Source organism: Phyllobates terribilis, unplaced genomic scaffold, assembly GCF_046119375.1.
Source record: "Phyllobates terribilis strain yellow unplaced genomic scaffold, ASM4611937v1 Scaffold_9__5_contigs__length_417890890, whole genome shotgun sequence".
Lineage (NCBI taxonomy): Eukaryota > Metazoa > Chordata > Amphibia > Anura > Dendrobatidae > Phyllobates > Phyllobates terribilis.
The window spans coordinates 181,774,214-181,800,803 of record NW_027362769.1 but is presented as its reverse complement, the minus strand read 5'-3'; the positions used below and the strand labels follow the sequence as shown (position 1 = coordinate 181,800,803).

Below are 26,590 nucleotides of genomic sequence, written 5' to 3'. Positions count from 1 at the left end.
CTGCAACAATAAGGACGGGAGCGAATGTAGCGATACAGTAACCGGATAATTACATCATGGTGCTACTATGATCCAATGATTGATCTTCACACATGGAAATCACTGGAGAACGTAAATCACCAGCAGACATGTAATTACTGAGAAATACAACCCCCTAAATGTAAATCACAATGCAAAAATTCAATCTACAGTAAATCTCAGAATATGAAACATTTTCCTGTTTTTTTATTTCTTCCTCTAAAGACGCTGATGAGAAAAGGAAATTAATAAATAAAAATAATGAGTTTTATGAGATATTTCTTCATTTCTATAATTTAAGCCTCATAAAAATAAAGTCAGGGTGGACGGGATCATCAATGACAGCTCCACAAATATAGTAAATGTGGACATAAAACATCCAAAAAGTGCAATCAAACTCCTAACTGTCCATTATAAATCCCGGGACCTTCTTTACCTTCTCTGCAGTGATCGCGCAGGCTGCAAATGTATGGATTTCTATTGATTTGCAAGAAGAAGAAGAAGAAGCTGCTGACATCCAGAGCTTCATTCACAGTTTTCAGAATTACATTGTCACACATGTGACTTTACAAATAAGGTTTAGTGATGTGTTATCTGAGTAATGCGAAGAACTGAAGAGAAATGATTATAATTGTAAATGCATCTACTGAGGTGACCGGAGCAAAAGACATAATTATAAAATGTAAATCACTCTAAACATCTACAGGACCTGCAGTATTATTCATGTAGGAGTCACAAACAGAAAATGAGTCAGCGCCATACTTACATTACTTATTATCCTGATCCTGAGTCACATCCATTATTATACTCCAGAGCAGCACTCACTATTTTGCTGGTGCAGTCACTGTGTACATACATTACATTACAGATCCTGCGTTACATCCTGTATTATACTCCAGAGCTGCACTCACTATTCTGCTGGTGCAGTCACTGTGTACATACATTACATTACAGATCCTGCGTTACATCCTGTATTATACTCCAGAGCTGCACTCACTATTCTGCTGGTGCCGTCACTCTGTACATACATTACATTACTGATCCTGAGTTACATCCTGTATTATCCTCCAGAGCTGCACGCACTATTCTGCTGGTGCAGTCACTGTGTACATACATTACATTACTGATCCTGAGTTACATCCTGTATTATACTCCAGAGCTGCACTCACTATTCTGCTGGTGCAGTCACTGTGTACATACATTACATTACTGATCCTGTACTGATCCTGAGTTACATCCCGTATTATACTCCAGAGCTGCACTCACTATTCTGCTGGTGCAGTCACTGTGTACATACATTACATTACTGATCCTGAGTTACATCCATTATTATACTCCAGAGCAGCACTCACTATTCTGCTGGTGCAGTCACTGTGTACATACATTACATTACTGATCCTGAGTTACATCCTGTATTATACTCCAGAGCTGCACTCACTATTCTGCTGGTGCAGTCACTGTGTACATACATTACATTACTGATCCTGAGTTACATCCTGTATTATCCTCCAGAGCTGCACGCACTATTCTGCTGGTGCAGTCACTGTGTACATACATTACATTACTGATCCTGAGTTACATCCTGTATTATACTCCAGAGCTGCACTCACTATTCTGCTGGTGCAGTCACTGTGTACATACATTACATTACTGATCCTGTACTGATCCTGAGTTACATCCCGTATTATACTCCAGAGCTGCACTCACTATTCTGCTGGTGCAGTCACTGTGTACATACATTACATTACTGATCCTGTACTGATCCTGAGTTACCTCCTTTATTATACTCCAGAGCTGCACTCACTATTCTGCTCGAGCCGTCACTGTGTACATACATTACATTACTGACCCTGAGTTACATCCTGTATTATTCTCCAGAGCTGCACTCACTATTCTGCTGGTGCAGTCACTGTGTATATACATTACTGATCGTGAGTTACAGCCTGTATTATACTCCAGAGCTGCACTCACTATTCTGCTGGTGAAGTCACTGTGTATATACATTACATTAATGATCCTGAGTTACATCCTGTATTATACTCCAGAGCTGCACTCACTATTCTGCTGGTGCAGTCACTGTGTACATACATTACATTACTGATCCTGAGTTACCTCCTGTATTATACCCCAGAGCTGCACTCACTATTCTGCTGGAGCAGTCACTGTGTACATACATTATATTACTGATCCTGAGTTACCTCCTGTATTATACTCCAGAGCTGCACTCACTATTCTGCTGGTGCAGTCACTGTGTACATACATTAGATTACTGATCCTGAGTTACCTCCTGTATTATACCCCAGAGCTGCACACACTATTCTGCTAGTGCAGTCACTGTGTACATACATTACATTACTTATCCTGAGTTACCTCCTGTATTATACTCCAGAGCTGCACTCACTATTCTGCTGGTGCAGTCACTGTGTACATACATTACATTACTGATCCTGAGTTACATCCTGTATTATACTCCAGAGCTGCACTCACTATTTTGCTGGTGCAGTCACTGTGTACATACATTACATTACTGATCCTGAGTTACATCCTGTATTATACTCCAGAGCTGCACTCACTATTCTGCTGGTGCAGTCACTGTGTACATACATTACATTACTGATCCTGAGTTACCTCCTGTATTATACCCCAGAGCTGCACACACTATTCTGCTAGTGCAGTCACTGTGTACATACATTACATTACTTATCCTGAGTTACCTCCTGTATTATACTCCAGAGCTGCACTCACTATTCTGCTGGTGCAGTCACTGTGTATATACATTACATTAATGATCCTGAGTTACATCCTGTATTATACTCCAGAGCTGCACTCACTATTTTGCTGGTGCAGTCACTGTGTACATACATTACATTACTGATCCTGAGTTACATCCTGTATTATACTCCAGAGCTGCACTCACTATTCTGCTGGTGCAGTCACTGTGTACATACATTACATTACTGATCCTGAGTTACCTCCTGTATTATACTCCAGAGCTGCACTCACTATTCTGCTGGTGCAGTCACTGTGTACATACATTACATTACTTATCCTGAGTTACCTCCTGTATTATACTCCAGACTGCACTCACTATTCTGCTGGTGCAGTCACTGTGTACATACATTACTGATCCTGAGTTACATCCTGTATTATACTCCAGAGCTGCACTCACTATTCTGCTGGTGCAGTCACTGTGTACATAAATTACATTACTGATCCTGAGTTACATCCTGTATTATCCTCCAGAGCTGCACTCACTATACTGCTGGTGCAGTCACTGTGTACATACATTACATTACTGAACCTGAGTTACATCCTGTATTATACTCCAGAGCTGCACTCACTATTCTGCTGGTGCAGTCACTGTGTCCATAAATTACATTACTGATCCTGAGTTACATCCTGTATTATACTCCAGAGCTGCACTCACTATTCTGCTGGTGCAGTCACTGTGTACATACATTACTGATCCTGAGTTACATCCTGTATTATACTCCAGAGCTGCACTCACTATTCTGCTGGTGCAGTCACTGTGTACATAAATTACATTACTGATCCTGAGTTACATCCTGTATTATCCTCCAGAGCTGCACTCACTATACTGCTGGTGCAGTCACTGTGTACATACATTACATTACTGAACCTGAGTTACATCCTGTATTATACTCCAGAGCTGCACTCACTATTCTGCTGGTGCAGTCACTGTGTCCATAAATTACATTACTGATCCTGAGTTACATCCTGTATTATACTCCAGAGCTGCACTCACTATTCTGCTGGTGCAGTCACTGTGTACATACATTACATTACTGATCCTGAGTTACATCCTGTATTATACTCCAGAGCTGCACTCACTATTCTGCTGGTGCAGTCACTGTGTACATACATTACTGATCCTGAGTTACATCCTGTATTATACTCCAGAGCTGCACTCACTATTCTGCTGGTGCAGTCACTGTGTACATAAATTACATTACTGATCCTGAGTTACATCCTGTATTATCCTCCAGAGCTGCACTCACTATACTGCTGGTGCAGTCACTGTGTACATACATTACATTACTGAACCTGAGTTACATCCTGTATTATACTCCAGAGCTGCACTCACTATTCTGCTGGTGCAGTCACTGTGTCCATAAATTACATTACTGATCCTGAGTTACATCCTGTATTATACTCCAGAGCTGCACTCACTATTCTGCTGGTGCAGTCACTGTGTACATACATTACATTACTGATCCTGAGTTACATCCTGTATTATACTCCAGAGCTGCACTCACTATTCTGCTGGTGCAGTCACTGTGTACATACATTACATTACTGATCCCGAGTTACATCCTGTATTATACTCCAGAGCTGCACTCACTATTCTGCTGGTGCAGTCACTGGGTACATACATTACATTACTGATCCTGAGTTACATCCTGTATTATACTCCAGAGCTGCACTCACTATTCTGCTGGTGCAGTCACTGTGTACATAAATTACATTACTGATCCTGAGTTACATCCTGTATTATACTCCAGAGCTGCACTCACTATTCTGCTGGTGCAGTCACTGTGTACATACATTACATTACTGATCCTGAGCTACATCCTGTATTATACTCCAGAGCTGCACACACTATTCTGCTGGTGCAGTCACTGTGTACATACATTACATTACTGATCCTGAGTTACATCCTGTATTATACTCCAGAGCTGCACTCACTATTCTGCTGGTGCAGTCACTGGGTACATACATTACATTACTGATCCTGAGTTACATCCTGAATTATACTCCAGAGCTGCACTCACTATTCTGCTGGTGCAGTCACTGTGTACATACATTACATTACTGATCCTGAGTCACATCTGGTATTATACTCCAGAGCTGCACTCACTATTCTGCTGGTGCAGTCACTGTGTACATACATTACATTACTGATCCTGAGTTACATCCTGTATTATACTCCAGAGCTGCACTCACTATTCTGCTGGTGCAGTCACTGTGTACATACATTACATTACTGATCCTGAGTCACATCTGGTATTATACTCCAGAGCTGCACTCACTATTCTGCTGGTGCAGTCACTGTGTACATACATTACATTACTGATCCTGAGTTACATCCTGTATTATACTCCAGAGCTGCGCTCACTATTCTGCTGGTGCAGTCACTGTGTACATACATTACATTACTGATCCTGAGTTACATCCTGTATTATACTCCAGAGCTGCACTCACTATTCTGCTGGTGCAGTCACTGGGTACATACATTACATTACTGATCCTGAGTTACATCCTGTACTATACTCAAGAGCTGCACTCACTATTCTGCTGGTGCAGTCACTGTGTACATACATTACATTACTGATCCTGAGTTACATCCTGTATTATACTCCAGAGCTGCACTCACTATTCTGCTGGTGCAGTCACTGTGTACATACATTACATTACTGATCCTGAGTTACATCCTGTATTATACTCCAGAGCTGCACTCACTATTCTGCTGGTGCAGTCACTGGGTACATACATTACATTACTGATCCTGAGTTACATCCTGCATTATACTCCAGAGCTGCACTCACTATTCTGCTGGTGCAGTCACTGTGTACATAAATTACATTACTGATCCTGAGTTACATCATGTATTATACTCCAGAGCTGCACTCACTATTCTGCTGGTGCAGTCACTGTTTACATACATTACATTACTGATCCTGAGTTACATCCTGTATTATACTCCAGAGCTGCACTCACTATTCTGCTGGTGCAGTCACTGTGTACATACATTACATTACTGATCCTGAGTTACATCCTGCATTATACTCCAGAGCTGCACTCACTGTTCTGCTGGTGCAGTCACTGTGTACATACATTACATTACTGATCCTGAGTTACATCATGTATTATACTCCAGAGCTGCACTCACTATTCTGCTGGTGCAGTCACTGTGTACATACATTACATTACTGATCCTGAGTTACATCCTGTATTATACTCCAGAGCTGCACTCACTATTCTGCTAGTGCAGTCACTGTGTACATACATTACATTACTGATCCTGAGTTACATCCTGCATTATACTCCAGAGCTGCACTCACTATTCTGCTGGTGCAGTCACTGTGTACATAAATTACATTACTGATCCTGAGTTACATCATGTATTATACTCCAGAGCTGCACTCACTATTCTGCTGGTGCAGTCACTGTGTACATACATTACATTACTGATCCTGAGTTACATCCTGTATTATACTCCAGAGCTGCACTCACTATTCTGCTGGTGCAGTCACTGTGTACATACATTACATTACTGATCCTGAGTTACATCCTGTATTATACTCCAGAGCTGCACTCACTATTCTGCTGGTGCAGTCACTGGGTACATACATTACATTACTGATCCTGAGTTACATCCTGTACTATACTCAAGAGCTGCACTCACTATTCTGCTGGTGCAGTCACTGTGTACATACATTACATTACTGATCCTGAGTTACATCCTGTATTATACTCCAGAGCTGCACTCACTATTCTGCTGGTGCAGTCACTGTGTACATACATTACATTACTGATCCTGAGTTACATCCTGCATTATACTCCAGAGCTGCACTCACTATTCTGCTGGTGCAGTCACTGTGTACATAAATTACATTACTGATCCTGAGTTACATCATGTATTATACTCCAGAGCTGCACTCACTATTCTGCTGGTGCAGTCACTGTTTACATACATTACATTACTGATCCTGAGTTACATCCTGTATTATACTCCAGAGCTGCACTCACTATTCTGCTAGTGCAGTCACTGTGTACATACATTACATTACTGATCCTGAGTTACATCCTGCATTATACTCCAGAGCTGCACTCACTATTCTGCTGGTGCAGTCACTGTGTACATAAATTACATTACTGATCCTGAGTTACATCATGTATTATACTCCAGAGCTGCACTCACTATTCTGCTGGTGCAGTCACTGTTTACATACATTACATTACTGATCCTGAGTTACATCCTGTATTATACTCCAGAGCTGCACTCACTATTCTGCTAGTGCAGTCACTGTGTACATACATTACATTACTGATCCTGAGTTACATCCTGCATTATACTCCAGAGCTGCACTCACTATTCTGCTGGTGCAGTCACTGTGTACATAAATTACATTACTGATCCTGAGTTACATCATGTATTATACTCCAGGGCTGCACTCGCTATTCTGCTGGTGCAGTCACTGTGTACATACATTACATTACTGATCCCGAGTTACCTCCTGTATTATACCCCAGAGCTGCACTCACTATTCTGCTGGTGCAGTCACTGTGTACATACATTACATTACTGATCCTGTACTGATCCTGAGTTACATCCTGTATTATACCCCCGAGCTGCAATCACTATTCTGCTGGTGGAGTCACTGTGTACATACATTATATTACTGATCCTGAGTTACCTCCTGTATTATACCCCAGAGCTGCACTCACTATTCTGCTGGTGCAGTCACTGTGTACATACATTACATTACTGATCCTGAGTTACATCCTGTATTATACTCCAGAGCTGCACTCACTGTTCTGCTGGTGCAGTCACTGTGTACATACATTACATTACTGATCCTGAGTTATATCCTGTATTATACTCCAGAGCTGCACTCACTATTCTGCTGGTGCAGTCACTGTGTATATACATTACATTACTGATCCTGTACTGATCCTGAGTTACATACTGTATTATACCCCAGAGCTGCACTCACTATTCTGCTGGTGCAGTCACTGTGTACATACATTACATTACTGATCCTGAGTTACATCCTGTATTATACTCCAGAGCTGCACTCACTTTTCTGCTGGTGCAGTCACTGTGTGCATACATTACATTACTGATCCTCTACTGATCCTGAGTTATATCCTGTATTATACTCCAGAGCTGCACTCACTATTCTGCTGGTGCAGTCACTGTGTACATACATTACATTACTGATCCTGAGTTACATCCTGTAATATACTCCAGAGCTGCACTCACTATTCTGCTAGTGCAGTCACTGTGTACATACATTACATTGCTGATCCTGAGTTACATCCTGTATTATACCCCAGAGCTGCACTCACTATTCTGCTGGTGCAGTCACTGTGTACATACATTACATTACTGATCCTGAGTTACCTCCTGCATTATACCCCAGAGCTGCACTCACTATTCTGCTGGTGCAGTCACTGTGTACATACATTACGTTACTGATCCTGAGTTACCTCCAGTATTATCCTCCAGAGCTGCACTCACTATTCTGCTGTGCAGTCACTGTGTACATACATTACATTACTGATCCTGAGTTACCTCCAGTATTATCCTCCAGAGCTTCACTCACTATTCTGCTGTGGAGTCACTGTGTACATACATTACATTACTGATCCTGAGTTACATCCTGTATTATACTCCAGAGCTGCACTCATTATTCTGCTGGTACAGTCACTGTGTACATACATTACAGTACTGATCCTGAGTTACATCCTGTATTATACTCCAGAGCTGCACTCACTATTCTGCTGGTGCAGTCACTTTGTACACACATTATATTACTGACCCTGAGTTACATCCTGTATTATAATCCAGAGCTGCACTCACTATTCTGCTGGTGCAGTCACTGGGTACATACATTACATTACTGATCCTGAGTTACATCCTGTATTATACTCCAGAGCTGCACTCACTATTCTGCTGGTGCAGTCACTGTGTACATACATTACATTACTGATCCTGTACTGATCCTGAGTTACATCCTGTATTATACTCCAGAGCTGCACTCACTATTCTGCTGGTGCAGTCACTGTGTACATACATGATATTACTGATCCTGAGTTACCTCCTGTATTATACCCCAGAGCTGCACTCACTATTCTGCTGGTGCAGTCACTGTGTACATACATTACATTACTGATCCTGAGTTACATCCTGTATTATACTCCAGTGCTGCACTCACTATTCTGCTGGTGCAGTCACTGTGTACATACATTACATTACTGATCCTGAGTTACATCCTGTATTATACTCCAGAGCTGCACTCACTATTCTGCTGGTGCAGTCACTGTGTACATACATTACATTGCTGATGCTGAGCTACATCCTGTATTATACCCCAGAGCTGCACTCACTATTCTGCTGGTGAAGTCACTGTGTACATACATTACATTACTGATCCTGAGTTACCTCCTGCATTATACCCCAGAGCTGCACTCACTATTCTGCTGGTGCAGTCACTGTGTACATACATTACATTACTGATCCTGAGTTACATCCTGTATTATACTCCAGAGCTGCACTCACTATTCTGCTGGTGCAGTCACTGTGTACATACATTACATTACTGATCCTGAGTTACATCCTGTATTATACTCCAGAGCTGCACTCACTATTCTGCTGGTGCAGTCACTGTGTACATGCATTACATTACTGACCCTGAGTTACATCCTGTATTATACTCCAGAGCTGCACTCACTATTCTGCTGGTGCAGTCACTGTACATACATTACATTACTGATCCTGAGTTACCTCCTGTATTATACTCCAGAGCTGCACTCACTATTCTGCTGGTGCAGTCATTGTGCACATACATTACATTACTGATCCTGTACTGATCCTGAGTTACATCCTGTATTATACTCCAGAGCTGCACTCACTATTCTGATGGTGCAGTCACTGTGTTCATACATTACATTACTGATCCTGAGTTACATCCTGTATTATACTCCAGGGCTGCACTCATTATTCTGCTGGTGCAGTCACTGTGTACATACATTACATTACTGATCCTGAGTTACATCCTGTATTATACTCCAGAGCTGCACTCACTATTCTGCTCGTGCAGTCACTGTGTACATACATTACATTACTGATCCTGTACTGATCCTGAGTTACATCCTGTATTATACTCCAGAGCTGCACTCACTATTCTGCTGGTGCAGTCACTGTGTACATAGATTACATTACTGATCCTGAATTACATCCTGTATTATACTCCAGAGCTGCACTCATTATTCTGCTGGTGCAGTCACTGTATACATACATTACATTACTGATCCTGAGTTACATCCTGTATTATCCTCCAGAGCTGCACTCACTATTCTGCTTGTGCAGTCACTGTGTACATACATTACATTACTGATCCTGAGTTACGTCCTGTATTATCCTCCAGAGCTGAACTCACTATTCTGCTGGTGCAGTCACTCTGTACATACATTACATTACTGATCCTGAGTTACATCCTGTTTTATACTCCAGAGCTGCACTCACTATTCTGCTGGTGCAGTCACTGTGTACATACATTACATTACTGATCCTGAGTTACATCCTGTATTATACTCCAGAGCTGCACTCACTATTCTGCTGGTGCAGTCACTGTGTACATACATTACATTACTGATCCTGTACTGATCCTGAGTTACATCCTGTATTATACTCCAGAGCTGCACTCACTATTCTGCTGGTGCAGTTACTGTGTACATACATTACATTACTGATCCTGAGTTACATCCTGTATTATACTCCAGAGCTGCACTCACTATTCTGCTGGTGCAGTCACTGTGTACATACATTACATTACTGATCCTGAGTTACATCCTTTATTATGCTCCAGAGTTGCACTCACTATTCTGCTGGTGCAGTCACTGTGTACATACATTACATTACTGATCCTGAGTAACATCCTGTATTATACTCCAGAGCTGCACTCACTATTCTGCTGGTGCAGTCACTGTGTACGTACATTACATTACTGATCCTGAGTTACATCCTGTATTATTCTCCAGAGCTGCACTCACTATTCTGCTGGTGCAGTCACTGTGTACATACATTACATTACTGATCCTGAGTTACATCCTGTATTATACTCCAGAGCTGCACTCACTATTCTGCTGGTGCAGTCACTGTGTACATACATTACATTACTGATCCTGAGTTACATCCTGTATTATACTCCAGAGCTGCACTCACTATTCTGCTGGTGCAGTCACTGTGTACATACATTACATTACTGATCCTGAGTTACATCCTGTATTATACTCCAGAGCTGCACTCACTATTCTGCTGGTGCAGTCACTGTGTACATACATTACATTACTGATCCTGAGTTACATCCTGTATTATGCTCCAGAGTTGCACTCACTATTCTGCTGGTGCAGTCACTGTGTACATACATTACATTACTGATCCTGAGTAACATCCTGTATTATACTCCAGAGCTGCACTCACTATTCTGCTGGTGCAGTCACTGTGTACATACATTACATTACTGATCCTGAGTTACATCCTTTATTATGCTCCAGAGTTGCACTCACTATTCTGCTGGTGCAGTCACTGTGTACATACATTACATTACTGATCCTGAGTAACATCCTGTATTATACTCCAGAGCTGCACTCACTATTCTGCTGGTGCAGTCACTGTGTACGTACATTACATTACTGATCCTGAGTTACATCCTGTATTATTCTCCAGAGCTGCACTCACTATTCTGCTGGTGCAGTCACTGTGTACATACATTACATTACTGATCCTGAGTTACATCCTGTATTATTCTCCAGAGCTGCACTCACTATTCTGCTGGTGCAGTCACTGTTTACATACATTACATTACTGATCCTGAGTTACATCCTGTATTATACTCCAGAGCTGCACTCACTATTCTGCTGGTGCAGTCACTGTGTACATACATTACCTTACTGATCCTGAGTTACATCCTGTATTATACTCCAGAGCTGCACTCACTATTCTGCTGGTGCAGTCACTGTGTACATACATTACATTACTGATCCTGAGTTACATCCTGTATTATACTCCAGAGCTGCACTCACTATTCTGCTGGTGCAGTCACTGTGTACATACATTACATTACTGATCCTGAGTTACATCCTGTATTATGCTCCAGAGCTGCACTCACTATTCTGCTGGTGCAGTCACTGTGTACATACATTACATTACTGATCCTGAGTTACATCCTGTATTATACTCCAGAGCTGCACTCACTATTCTGCTGGTGCAGTCACTGTGTACATACATTACATTACTGATCCTGAGCTACATCCTGTATTATACTCCAGAGCTGCACACATTATTCTGCTGGTGCAGTCACTGTGTACATACATTACATTACTGATCCTGAGTTACATCCTGTATTATACTCCAGAGCTGCACTCACTATTCTGCTGGTGCAGTCACTGGGTACATACATTACATTACTGATCCTGAGTTACATCCTGAATTATACTCCAGAGCTACACTCACTATTCTGCTGGTGCAGTCACTGTGTACATACATTACATTACTGATCCGGAGTTACATCCTGTATTATACTCCAGAGCTGCACTCACTATTCTGCTGGTGCAGTCACTGTGTACATACATTACATTACTGATCCTGAGTTACATCCTGTATTATACTCCAGAGCTGCACTCATTATTCTGCTGGTGCAGTCACTGGGTACATACATTCCATTACTGATCCTGAGTTACATCCTGTATTATACTCCAGAGCTGCACTCACTATTCTGCTGGTGCAGTCACTGTGTACATACATTACATTACTGATCCTGAGTTACATCCTGTATTATACTCCAGAGCTGCTCTCACTATTCTGCTGGTGCAGTCACTGGGTACATACATTACATTACTGATCCTGAGTTACATCCTGTACTATACTCAAGAGCTGCACTCACTATTCTGCTGGTGCAGTCACTGTGTACATACATTACATTACTGATCCTGAGTTACATCCTGTATTATATTCCAGAGCTGCACTTACTATTCTGCTGGTGCAGTCACTGTGTACATACATTACATTACTGATCCTGAGTTACATCCTGTATTATACCCCAGAGCTGCACTCACTATTCTGCTGGTGCAGTCACTGTGTACATAAATTACATTACTGATCCTGAGTTACATCCTGCATTATACTCCAGAGCTGCACTCACTATTCTGCTGGTGCAGTCACTGGGTACATACATTACATTACTGATCCTGAGTTACATCCTGTATTATACTCCAGAGCTGCACTCACTATTCTGCTGGTGCAGTCACTGTGTACATACATTACATTACTGATCCTGAGTTACATCCTGCATTATACTCCAGAGCTGCACTCACTATTCTGCTGGTGCAGTCACTGGGTACATACATTACATTACTGATCCTGAGTTACATCCTGTATTATACTCCAGAGCTGCACTCACTATTCTGCTGGTGCAGTCACTGTGTACATAAATTACATTACTGATCCTGAGTTACATCATGTATTATGCTCCAGAGCTGCACTCGCTATTATGCTGGTGCAGTCACTGTGTACATACATTACAATACTGATCCTGAGTTACATCCTGTATTATACTCCAGAGCTGCACTCACTATTCTGCTGGTGCAGTCACTGGGTACATACATTACATTACTGATCCTGAGTTACATCCTGTATTATGCTCCAGAGCTGCACTCACTATTCTGCTGGTGCAGTCACTGTGTACATACATTACATTACTGATCCTGAGTTACATCCTGTATTATACCCCAGAGCTGCACTCACTATTCTGCTGGTGCAGTCACTGTGTACATACATTACATTACTGATCCTGAGTTACATCCTGTATTATACTCCAGAGCTGCACTCACTATTCTGCTGGTGCAGTCACTGTGTACATACATTACATTACTGATCCTGAGTTACATCCTGTATTATACTCCAGAGCTGCACTCACTATTCTGCTGGTGCAGTCACTGGGTACATACATTACATTACTGATCCTGAGTTACATCCTGTATTATACTCCAGAGCTGCACTCACTATTCTGCTGGTGCAGTCACTGTGTACATACATTACATTACTGATCCTGAGCTACATCCTGTATTATACTCCAGAGCTGCACACATTATAATGCTGGTGCAGTCACTGTGTACATACATTACATTACTGATCCTGAGTTACATCCTGTATGATACTCCAGAGCTGCACTCACTATTCTGCTGGTGCAGTCACTGGGTACATACATTACATTACTGATCCTGAGTTACATCCTGAATTATGCTCCAGAGCTGCACTCACTATTCTGCTGGTGCAGTCACTGTGTACATACATTACATTACTGATCCGGAGTTACATCCTGTATTATACTCCAGAGCTGCACTCACTATTCTGCTGGTGCAGTCACTGTGTACATATATTACATTACTGATCCTGAGTTACCTCCTGTATTATACTCCAGAGCTGCACTCATTATTCTGCTGGTGCAGTCACTGTGTACATACATTACATTACTGATCCTGAGTTACATCCTGTATTATACTCCAGAGCTGCACTCACTATTCTGCTGGTGCAGTCACTGGGTACATACATTACATTACTGATCCTGAGTTACATCCTGTATTATACTCCAGAGCTGCACTCACTATTCTGCTGGTGCAGTCACTGTGTACATACATTACATTACTGATCCTGAGTTACATCCTGTATTATACTCCAGAGCTGCTCTCACTATTCTGCTGGTGCAGTCACTGGGTACATACATTACATTACTGATCCTGAGTTACATCCTGTACTATACTCAAGAGCTGCACTCACTATTCTGCTGGTGCAGTCACTGTGTACATACATTACATTAATGATCCTGAGTTACATCCTGTATTATACTCCAGAGCTGCACTCACTATTCTGCTGGTGCAGTCACTGTGTACATACATTACATTACTGATCCTGAGTTACATCCTGTATTATATTCCAGAGCTGCACTTACTATTCTGCTGGTGCAGTCACTGTGTACATAAATTACATTACTGAACCTGAGTTACATCCTGTATTATATTCCAGAGCTGCACTCACTATTCTGCTGGTGCAGTCACTGGGTACATACATTACATTACTGATCCTGAGTTACATCCTGAATTATGCTCCAGAGCTGCACTCACTATTCTGCTGGTGCAGTCACTGTGTACATACATTACATTACTGATCCGGAGTTACATCCTGTATTACACTCCAGAGCTGCACTCACTATTCTGCTGGTGCAGTCACTGTGTACATATATTACATTACTGATCCTGAGTTACCTCCTGTATTATACTCCAGAGCTGCACTCATTATTCTGCTGGTGCAGTCACTGTGTACATACATTACATTACTGATCCTGAGTTACATCCTGTATTATACTCCAGAGCTGCACTCACTATTCTGCTGGTGCAGTCACTGGGTACATACATTACATTACTGATCCTGAGTTACATCCTGTATTATACTCCAGAGCTGCACTCACTATTCTGCTGGTGCAGTCACTGTGTACATACATTACATTACTGATCCTGAGTTACATCCTGTATTATACCCCAGAGCTGCACTCACTATTCTGCTGGTGCAGTCACTGTGTACATAAATTACATTACTGATCCTGAGTTACATCCTGTATTATACTCCAGAGCTGCACTCACTATTCTGCTGGTGCAGTCACTGTGTACATACATTACATTACTGATCCTGAGTTACATACTGCATTATACTCCAGAGCTGCACTCACTATTCTGCTGGTGCAGTCACTGGGTACATACATTACATTACTGATCCTGAGTTACATCCTGTATTATACTCCAGAGCTGCACTCACTATTCTGCTGGTGCAGTCACTGTGTACATAAATTACATTACTGATCCTGAGTTACATCATGTATTATACTCCAGAGCTGCACTCGCTATTCTGCTGGTGCAGTCACTGTGTACATACATTACATTACTGATCCTGAGTTACCTCCTGTATTATACCCCAGAGCTGCACTCACTATTCTGCTGGTGCAGTCACTGTGTACATACATTACATTACTGATCCTGTACTGATCCTGAGTTACATCCTGTATTATACTCCAGAGCTGCACTCACTATTCTGCTGGTGGAGTCACTGTGTACATACATTACATTACTGATCCTGAGTTACATCCTGTATTATACTCCAGAGCTGCACTCACTGTTCTGCTGGTGCAGTCACTGTGTACATGCATTACATTACTGATCCTGAGTTATATCCTGTATTATACTCCAGAGCTGCACTCACTATTCTGCTGGTGCAGTCACTGTGTATATACATTACATTACTGATCCTGTACTGATACTGAGTTACATACTGTATTATACCCCAGAGCTGCACTCACTATTCTGCTGGTGCAGTCACTGTGTACATACATTACATTACTGATCCTGAGTTACATCCTGTATTATACTCCAGAGCTGCACTCACTTTTCTGCTGGTGCAGTCACTGTGTGCATACATTACATTACTGATCCTCTACTGATCCTGAGTTATATCCTGTATTATACTCCAGAGCTGCACTCACTATTCTGCTGGTGCAGTCACTGTGTACATACATTACATTACTGATCCTGAGTTACATCCTGTATTATACCCCAGAGCTGCACTCACTATTCTGCTGGTGCAGTCACTGTGTACATACATTACATTACTGATCCTGAGTTACATCCTGTATTATACTTCAGAGCTGCACTCACTATTCTGCTGGTGCAGTCACTGTGTACATACATTACATTACTGATCCTGAGTTACATCCTGTAATATACTCCAGAGCTGCACTCACTATTCTGCTGGTGCAGTCACTGTGTACATACATTACATTGCTGATCCTGAGTTACATCCTGTATTATACCCCAGAGCTGCACTCACTATTCTGCTGGTGCAGTCACTGTGTACATACATTACATTACTGATCCTGAGTTACCTCCTGCATTATACCCCAGAGCTGCACTCACTATTCTGCTGGTGCAGTCACTGTGTACATAAATTACATTACTGATGCTGAGTTACATCCTGTATTATCCTCCAGAGCTGCACTCACTATACTGCTGGTGCAGTCACTGTGTACATACATTACAGTACTGATCCTGAGTTACATCCTGTATTATACTCCAGAGCTGCACTCACTATTCTGCTGGTGAAGTCACTTTGTACACACATTATATTACTGACCCTGAGTTACATCCTGTATTATACTCCAGAGCTGCACTCACTATTCTGCTGGTGCAGTCACTGGGTACATACATTACATTACTGATCCTGAGTTACATCCTGTATTATACTCCAGAGCTGCACTCACTATTCTGCTGGTGCAGTCACTGTGTACATACATTACATTACTGATCCTGTACTGATCCTGAGTTATATCCTGTATTATACTCCAGAGCTGCACTCACTATTCTGCTGGTGCAGTCACTGTGTACATACATTATATTACTGATCCTGAGTTACCTCCTGTATTATACCCCAGAGCTGCACTCACTATTCTGCTGGTGCAGTCACTGTGTACATACATTACAGTACTGATCCTGAGTTACATCCTGTATTATACTCCAGAGCTGCACTCACTATTCTGCTGGTGCAGTCACTGTGTACATACATTACATTACTGATCCTGAGTTACATCCTGTATTATACTCCAGAGCTGCACTCACTATTCTGCTGGTGCAGTCACTGTGTACATACATTACATTACTGATCCTGAGTTACATCCTGTATTATACCCCCGAGCTGCACTCACTATTCTGCTGGTGGCGTCACTGTGTATATACATTACATTACTGATCCTGAGTTACATCCTGTATTATACTCCAGAGCTGCACTCACTGTTCTGCTGGTGCAGTCACTGTGTACATATATTACATTACTGATCCTGAGTTATATCCTGTATTATACTCCAGAGCTGCACTCACTATTCTGCTGGTGCAGTCACTGTGTACATAAATTACATTACTGATCCTGAGTTACATCCTGTATTATACTCCAGAGCTGCACTCACTATTCTGCTGGTGCAGGCACTGTGTACATACATTACATTACTGATCCTGAGCTACATCCTGTATTATACTCCAGAGCTGCACACATTATTCTGCTGGTGCAGTCACTGTGTACATACATTACATTACTGATCCCGAGTTACATCCTGTATGATACTCCAGAGCTGCACTTACTATTCTGCTGGTGCAGTCACTGGGTACATACATTACATTACTGATCCTGAGTTACATCCTGAATTATACTCCAGAGCTGCACTCACTATTCTGCTGGTGCAGTCACTGTGTACATACATTACATTACTGATCCGGAGTTACATCCTGTATTATACTCCAGAGCTGCACTCACTATTCTGCTGGTGCAGTCACTGTGTACATACATTACATTACTGATCCTGAGTTACCTCCTGTATTATACTCCAGAGCTGCACTCATTATTCTGCTGGTGCAGTCACTGTGTACATACATTACATTACTGATCCTGAGTTACATCCTGTATTATACTCCAGAGCTGCACTCACTATTCTGCTGGTGCAGTCACTGGGTACATACATTACATTACTGATCCTGAGTTACATCCTGTATTATACTCCAGAGCTGCACTCACTATTCTGCTGGTGCAGTCACTGGGTACATACATTACATTACTGATCCTGAGTTACATCCTGTACTATACTCAAGAGCTGCACTCACTATTCTGATGGTGCAGTCACTGTGTACATAAATTACATTACTGATCCTGAGTTACATCCTGTATTATATTCCAGAGCTGCACTCACTATTCTGCTGGTGCAGTCACTGTGTACATACATTACATTACTGATCCTGAGTTACATCCTGTATTATACCCCAGAGCTGCACTCACTATTCTGCTGGTGCAGTCACTGTGTACATAAATTACATTACTGATCCTGAGTTACATCCTGTATTATACGCCAGAGCTGCACTCACTATTCTGCTGGTGCAGTCACTGTGTACATACATTACATTACTGATCCTGAGTTACATCCTGCATTATACTCCAGAGCTGCACTCACTATTCTGCTGGTGCAGTCACTGGGTACATACATTACATTACTGATCCTGAGTTACATCCTGTATTATACTCCAGAGCTGCACTCACTATTCTGCTGGTGCAGTCACTGTGTACATAAATTACATTACTGATCCTGAGTTACATCATGTATTATACTCCAGAGCTGCACTCACTATTCTGCTGGTGCAGTCACTGTGTACATACATTACATTACTGATCCTGAGTTACCTCCTGTATTATACCCCAGAGCTGCACTCACTATTCTGCTGGTGCAGTCACTGTGTACATACATTACATTACTGATCCTGAGTTACATCCTGTATTATACTCCAGAGCTGCACTCACTGTTCTGCTGGTGCAGTCACTGTGTACATACATTACATTACTGATCCTGAGTTATATCCTGTATTATACTCCAGAGCTGCACTCACTATTCTGCTGGTGCAGTCACTGTGTATATACATTACATTACTGATCCTGTACTGATCCTGAGTTACATACTGTATTATACCCCAGAGCTGCACTCACTATTCTGCTGGTGCAGTCACTGTGTACATACATTACATTACTGATCCTGAGTTACATCCTGTATTATACTCCAGAGCTGCACTCACTTTTCTGCTGGTGCAGTCACTGTGTGCATACATTACATTACTGATCCTCTACTGATCCTGAGTTATATCCTGTATTATACTCCAGAGCTGCACTCACTATTCTGCTGGTGCAGTCACTGTGTACATAACTTACATTACTGATCCTGAGTTACATCCTGTATTATACTCCAGAGCTGCACTCACTATTCTGCTGGTGCAGTCACTGTGTACATACATTAAATTACTGATCCTGAGCTACATCCTGTATTATACTCCAGAGCTGCACACATTATTCTGCTGGTGCAGTCACTGTGTACATACATTGCATTACTGATCCTGAGTTACATCCTGTATGATACTCCAGAGCTGCACTCACTATTCTGCTGGTGCAGTCACTGGGTACATACATTACATTACTGATCCTGAGTTACATCCTGAATTATACTCCAGAGCTGCACTCACTATTCCGCTGGTGCAGTCACTGTGTACATACATTACATTACTGATCCGGAGTTACATCCTGTATTATACTCCAGAGCTGCACTCACTATTCTGCTGGTGCAGTCACTGTGTACATACATTACATTACTGATCCTGAGTTACCTCCTGTATTATACTCCAGAGCTGCACTCATTATTCTGCTGGTGCAGTCACTGTGTACATACATTACATTACTGATCCTGAGTTACATCCTGTATTATACTCCAGAGCTGCACTCACTATTCTGCTGGTGCAGTCTCTGGGTACATACATTACATTACTGATCCTGAGTTACATCCTGTATTATACTCCAGAGCTGCTCTCACTATTCTGCTGGTGCAGTCACTGGGTACATACATTACATTACTGATCCTGAGTTACATCCTGTACTATACTCAAGAGCTGCACTCACTATTCTGCTGGTGCAGTCACTGTGTACATAAATTACATTACTGATCCTGAGTTACATCCTGTATTATATTCCAGAGCTGCACTTACTATTCTGCTGGTGCAGTCACTGTGTACATACATTACATTACTGATCCTGAGTTACATCCTGTATTATACCCCAGAGCTGCACTCACTATTCTGCTGGTGCAGTCACTGTGTACATAAATTACATTACTGATCCTGAGTTACATCCTGTATTATACGCCAGAGCTGCACTCACTATTCTGCTGGTGCAGTCACTGTATACATACATTACATTACTGATCCTGAGTTACATCCTGTATTATACTCCAGAGCTGCACTCACTATTCTGCTGGTGCAGTCACTGTGTACATACATTACATTACTGATCCTGAGTTACCTCCTGCATTATACCCCAGAGCTGCACTCACTATTCTGCTGGTGCAGTCACTGTGTACATAAATTACATTACTGATGCTGAGTTACATCCTGTATTATCCTCCAGAGCTGCACTCACTATACTGCTGGTGCAGTCACTGTGTACATACATTACATTACTGATCCTGAGTTACATCCTGTATTATACTCCAGAGCTGCACTCACTGTTCTGCTGGTGCAGTCACTGTGTACATACATTACATTACTGATCCTGAGTTATATCCTGTATTATACTCCAGAGCTGCACTCACTATTCTGCTGGTGCAGTCACTGTGTATATACATTACATTACTGATCCTGTACTGATCCTGAGTTACATACTGTATTATACCCCAGAGCTGCACTCACTATTCTGCTGGTGCAGTCACTGTGTACATACATTACATTACTGATCCTGAGTTACATCCTGTATTATACTCCAGAGCTGCACTCACTTTTCTGCTGGTGCAGTCACTGTGTGCATACATTACATTACTGATCCTCTACTGATCCTGAGTTATATCCTGTATTATACTCCAGAGCTGCACTCACTATTCTGCTGGTGCAGTCACTGTGTACATACATTACATTACTGATCCTGAGTTACATCCTGTATTATACCCCAGAGCTGCACTCACTATTCTGCTGGTGCAGTCACTGTGTACATACATTACATTACTGATCCTGAGTTACATCCTGTATTATACTTCAGAGCTGCACTCACTATTCTGCTGGTGCAGTCACTGTGTACATACATTACATTACTGATCCTGAGTTACATCCTGTAATATACTCCAGAGCTGCACTCACTATTCTGCTGGTGCAGTCACTGTGTACATACATTACATTGCTGATCCTGAGTTACATCCTGTATTATACCCCAGAGCTGCACTCACTATTCTGCTGGTGCAGTCACTGTGTACATACATTACATTACTGATCCTGAGTTACCTCCTGCATTATACCCCAGAGCTGCACTCACTATTCTGCTGGTGCAGTCACTGTGTACATAAATTACATTACTGATGCTGAGTTACATCCTGTATTATCCTCCAGAGCTGCACTCACTATACTGCTGGTGCAGTCACTGTGTACATACATTACAGTACTGATCCTGAGTTACATCCTGTATTATACTCCAGAGCTGCACTCACTATTCTGCTGGTGCAGTCACTTTGTACACACATTATATTACTGACCCTGAGTTACATCCTGTATTATACTCCAGAGCTGCACTCACTATTCTGCTGGTGCAGTCACTGGGTACATACATTACATTACTGATCCTGAGTTACATCCTGTATTATACTCCAGAGCTGCACTGACTATTCTGCTGGTGCAGTCACTGTGTACATACATTACATTACTGATCCTGAGTTACATCCTGTATTATACTCCAGAGCTGCACTCACTATTCTGCTGGTGCAGTCACTGTGTACATACATTACATTACTGATCCTGTACTGATCCTGAGTTATATCCTATATTATACTCCAGAGCTGCACTCACTATTCTGCTGGTGCAGTCACTGTGTACATACATTATATTACTGATCCTGAGTTACCTCCTGTATTATACCCCAGAGCTGCACTCACTATTCTGCTGGTGCAGTCACTGTGCACATACATTACAGTACTGATCCTGAGTTACATCCTGTATTATACTCCAGAGCTGCACTCACTATTCTGCTGGTGCAGTCACTGTGTACATACATTACATTACTGATCCTGAGTTACATCCTGTATTATACTCCAGAGCTGCACTCACTATTCTGCTGGTGGAGTCACTGTGTACATACATTACATTACTGATCCTGAGTTACATCCTGTATTATACTCCAGAGCTGCACTCACTGTTCTGCTGGTGCAGTCACTGTGTACATATATTACATTACTGATCCTGAGTTATATCCTGTATTATACCCCAGAGCTGCACTCACTATTCTGCTGGTGCAGTCACTGTGTACATACATTACATTACTGATCCTGAGTTACATCCTGTATTATACTCCAGAGCTGCACTCACTTTTCTGCTGGTGCAGTCACTGTGTACATACATTACATTACTGATCCTGAGTTACATCCTGTATTATACCCCAGAGCTGCACTCACTATTCTGCTGGTGCAGTCACTGTGTACATACATTACATTACTGATCCTGAGTTACATCCTGTATTAAACTCCAGAGCTGCACTCACTATTCTGCTGGTGCAGTCACTGTGTACATACATTACATTACTGATCCTGAGTTACATCCTGTATTATACTCCAGAGCTCCACTCACTATTCTGCTGGTGCAGTCACTGTGTACATACATTACATTACTGATTGTGAGTTACATCCTGTAATATACTCCAGAGCTGCACTCACTATTCTGCTGGTGCAGTCACTGTGTACATACATTACATTACTGATCCTGTACTGATCCTGAGTTACATACTGTATTATACCCCAGAGCTGCACTCACTATTCTGCTGGTGCAGTCACTGTGTACATACATTACATTACTGATCCTGAGTTACATCCTGTATTATACTCCAGAGCTGCACTCACTATTCTGCTGGTGCAGTCACTGTGTACATACATTACATTGCTGATGCTGAGTTACATCCTGTATTATACCCCAGAGCTGCACTCACTATTCTGCTGGTGAAGTCACTGTGTACATACATTACATTACTGATCCTGAGTTACCTCCTGCATTATACCCCAGAGCTGCACTCACTATTCTGCTGGTGCAGTCACTGTGTACATACATTACATTACTGATCCTGAGTTACATCCTGTATTATACTCCCGAGCTGCACTCACTATTCTGCTGGTGCAGTCACTGTGTACATACATTACATTACTGATCCTGAGTTACATCCTGTATTATACTCCAGCGCTGCACTCACTATTCTGCTGGTGCAGTCACTGTGTACATACATTACATTACTGATCCTGAGTTACATCCTGTATTATACTCCAGAGCTGCACTCACTATTCTGCTGGTGCAGTCACTGTGTACAGTCATGGCCAAAAGTTTTGAGAATGACACCAAAATTATATTTTCCCATGATCTGCTGGCCTCTGGTTTTTATTAGTGTTTGTCTGATGTTTATATCACATGCAGAAATATAATTGTAATCATATTATGAGTACCAATAGGTTATATTGACAGTTAGAATGAGTTAATGCAGCAAGTCAATATTTGCAGTGTTGCCCCTTCTTCTTCAAGACCTCTGTAATTCTCCCTGGCATGCTCTCAATCAACTTTTGGACCAAATCCTGACTGATAGCAGTCCATTCTTGCATAATCAATGCTTGCATTTTGCCAGAATTTGTTGGTTTTTGTTTGTCCACCCGTCTCTTGATGATTGACCACAAGTTCTCAATGGGATTAAGATCTGGGGAGTTTCCAGGCCATGGACCCAAAATCTCTGTTTTGTTCCATGAGCCATTTAGTTATCACCTTTGCTTTACGGCAAGGTGCTCCATCATGCTGGAAAAGGCATTGTTGGGCGCCAAACTGCTCTTGGACGGTTGGGAGAAGTTGCTCTTGGAGGACATTCTGGTACCATTCTTTATTCATGGCTGTGTTTTTAGGCAAGACTGTGAGTGAGCCGATTCCCTTAGCTGAGAAGCAACCCCACACATGAATGGTTTCAGGATGCTTTACAGTTGGCATGAGACAAGACTGGTGGTAGCGCTCACCTCTTCTTCTCCGAATAAGCTGTTTTCCAGATGTCCCAAACAATCGAAAAGGGGATTCATCAGAGGAAATGACTTTGCCCCAGTCCTCAGCAGTCCACTCCCTGTACCTTTTGCAGAATATCAGTCGGTCCCTGATGTTTTTTCTGGAGAGAAGTGGCTTCTTTGCTGCCCTCCTTGAAACCAGCCCTTGCTCAAAGAGTCTCCGCCTCACAGTGCGTGCAGAAGCACTCACACCAGCCTGCTGCCATTCCTGAGCAAGCTCGGCACTGCTGGTAGTCCCATCCCGCAGCTGAAACAGTTTTAAGATACGGTCCTGGCGCTTGCTGGTCTTTCTTGGGCGCCCTGGAGCCTTTTTGACAACAATGGAAGCTCTCTCCTTGAAGTTTTTGATGATGCGATAGATTGTTGACTGAGGTGCAATCTTTGTAGCTGCGATACTCTTCCCTGTTAGGCCATTTTTGTGCAGTGCAATGATGGCTGCACGTGTTTCTTTAGAGATAACCATGGTTAACTGAAGAGAAACAATGATACCAAGAACCAGCCTCCTTTTAAAGTGTCCAGTGATGTCATTCTTACTTAATCATGACTGATTGATCGCCAGCCCTGTCCTCATCAACACCCACACCTGTGTTAATGGATCAATCCCTAAAATGATGTTAGCTGCTCCTTTTAAGGCAGGACTGTAATGATGTTGAAATGTGTTTTGGGGGTTAAAGTTCATTTTCTGGACAAATATTGACTTTGCAAGTACAGTAATTGCTGTTAAGCTGATCACTCTTTGACATTCAGGAGTATATGCAAATTGCCATTACAAAAAATGAAGCAGTAAACTTTGGAAAAATTACTATTTGTCTCATTCTCAATACTTTTGGCCATGACTGTACATACATTACATTACTGATCCTGAGTTACATCCTGTATTATACTCCAGAGCTGCACTCACTATTCTGCTGGTGCAGTCACTGTGTACATACATTATATTACTGATCCTGAGTTACATTCTGTATTATGCTCCAGAGCTGCACTCACTATTCTGTTGGTGCAGTCACTGTGTACATACATTACATTACTGATCCTGAGTTACCTCCTGTATTATACTCCAGAGCTGCACTCACTATTCTGCTGGTGCAGTCACTGTGTACATATATTGCATTACTGATCTTGTACTGATCCTGAGTTACATCCTGTATTATGCTCCAGAGCTGCACTCACTATTCTGCTGGTGCAGTTACTGTGTACATACATTACATTACTGATCCTGAGTTACATCCTGTATTATACTCCAGAGCTGCACTCACTATTCTGCTGGTGCAGTCACTGTGTACATACATTACATTACTGATCCTGAGTTACATCCTGTATTATGCTCCAGAGCTGCACTCACTATTCTGCTGGTGCAGTCACTGTGTACATACATTACATTACTGATCCTGAGTTACATCCTGTATTATACTCCAGAGCAGCACTCACTATTCTGCTGGTGCAGTCACTGTGTACATACATTACATTACTGATCCTGAGTTACATCCTGTATTATACTCCAGAGCTGCACTCACTATTCTGCTGGTGTAGTCACTGTGTACATACATTACATTACTGATCCTGAGTTACATCCTGTATTATACTCCAGAGCTGCACTCACTATTCTGCTGTTGCAGTCACTGTGTACATACATTACATTACTGATCCTGAGTTACATCCTGTATTATACTCCAGAGCTGCACTCACTATTCTGCTGGTGCAGTCACTGTGTACATACATTACATTACTGATCCTGAGTTACATCCTGTATTATACTCCAGAGCTGCACTCACTATTCTGCTGGTGCAGTCACTGTGTACATACATTACATTACTGATCCTGAGTTACATCCTGTATTATACTCCAGAGCTGCACTCACTATTCTGTTGGTGCAGTCACTATGTATGTATAGTATGTATTATTTTCTTAGGATTTTCATCACTTTCTTTTGTTTTCCAGGAAGTTTACAAGTTAAATATAAATTCAGCAGAGAAGGATCTTTTGCTTTCACTGTAGACTCTGAGAGACTGAACAATCGAAGACTTCACCAGGTGAAGATCCGCAGAGAAGGACGGGAATTAACCCTACAGGTATAATCGCCATTCACAGGTGCT

At 42.0% G+C, this 26,590-nt stretch overlaps 1 protein-coding gene across 1 annotated transcript in view; it reads left to right on the top strand.

Annotated features, from left to right (window-relative positions):
• Positions 1-26,590, top strand: part of LOC141161930 (contactin-associated protein-like 5) — a 435,101-nt gene that overhangs the window by 387,962 nt on the left and 20,549 nt on the right. Inside the window, exon 20 of the mRNA XM_073647489.1 lies at positions 26,436-26,566. Within this exon, the coding sequence (XP_073503590.1) occupies positions 26,436-26,566 (131 nt within the window). The remainder of the gene's footprint in view (positions 1-26,435; positions 26,567-26,590) is intronic.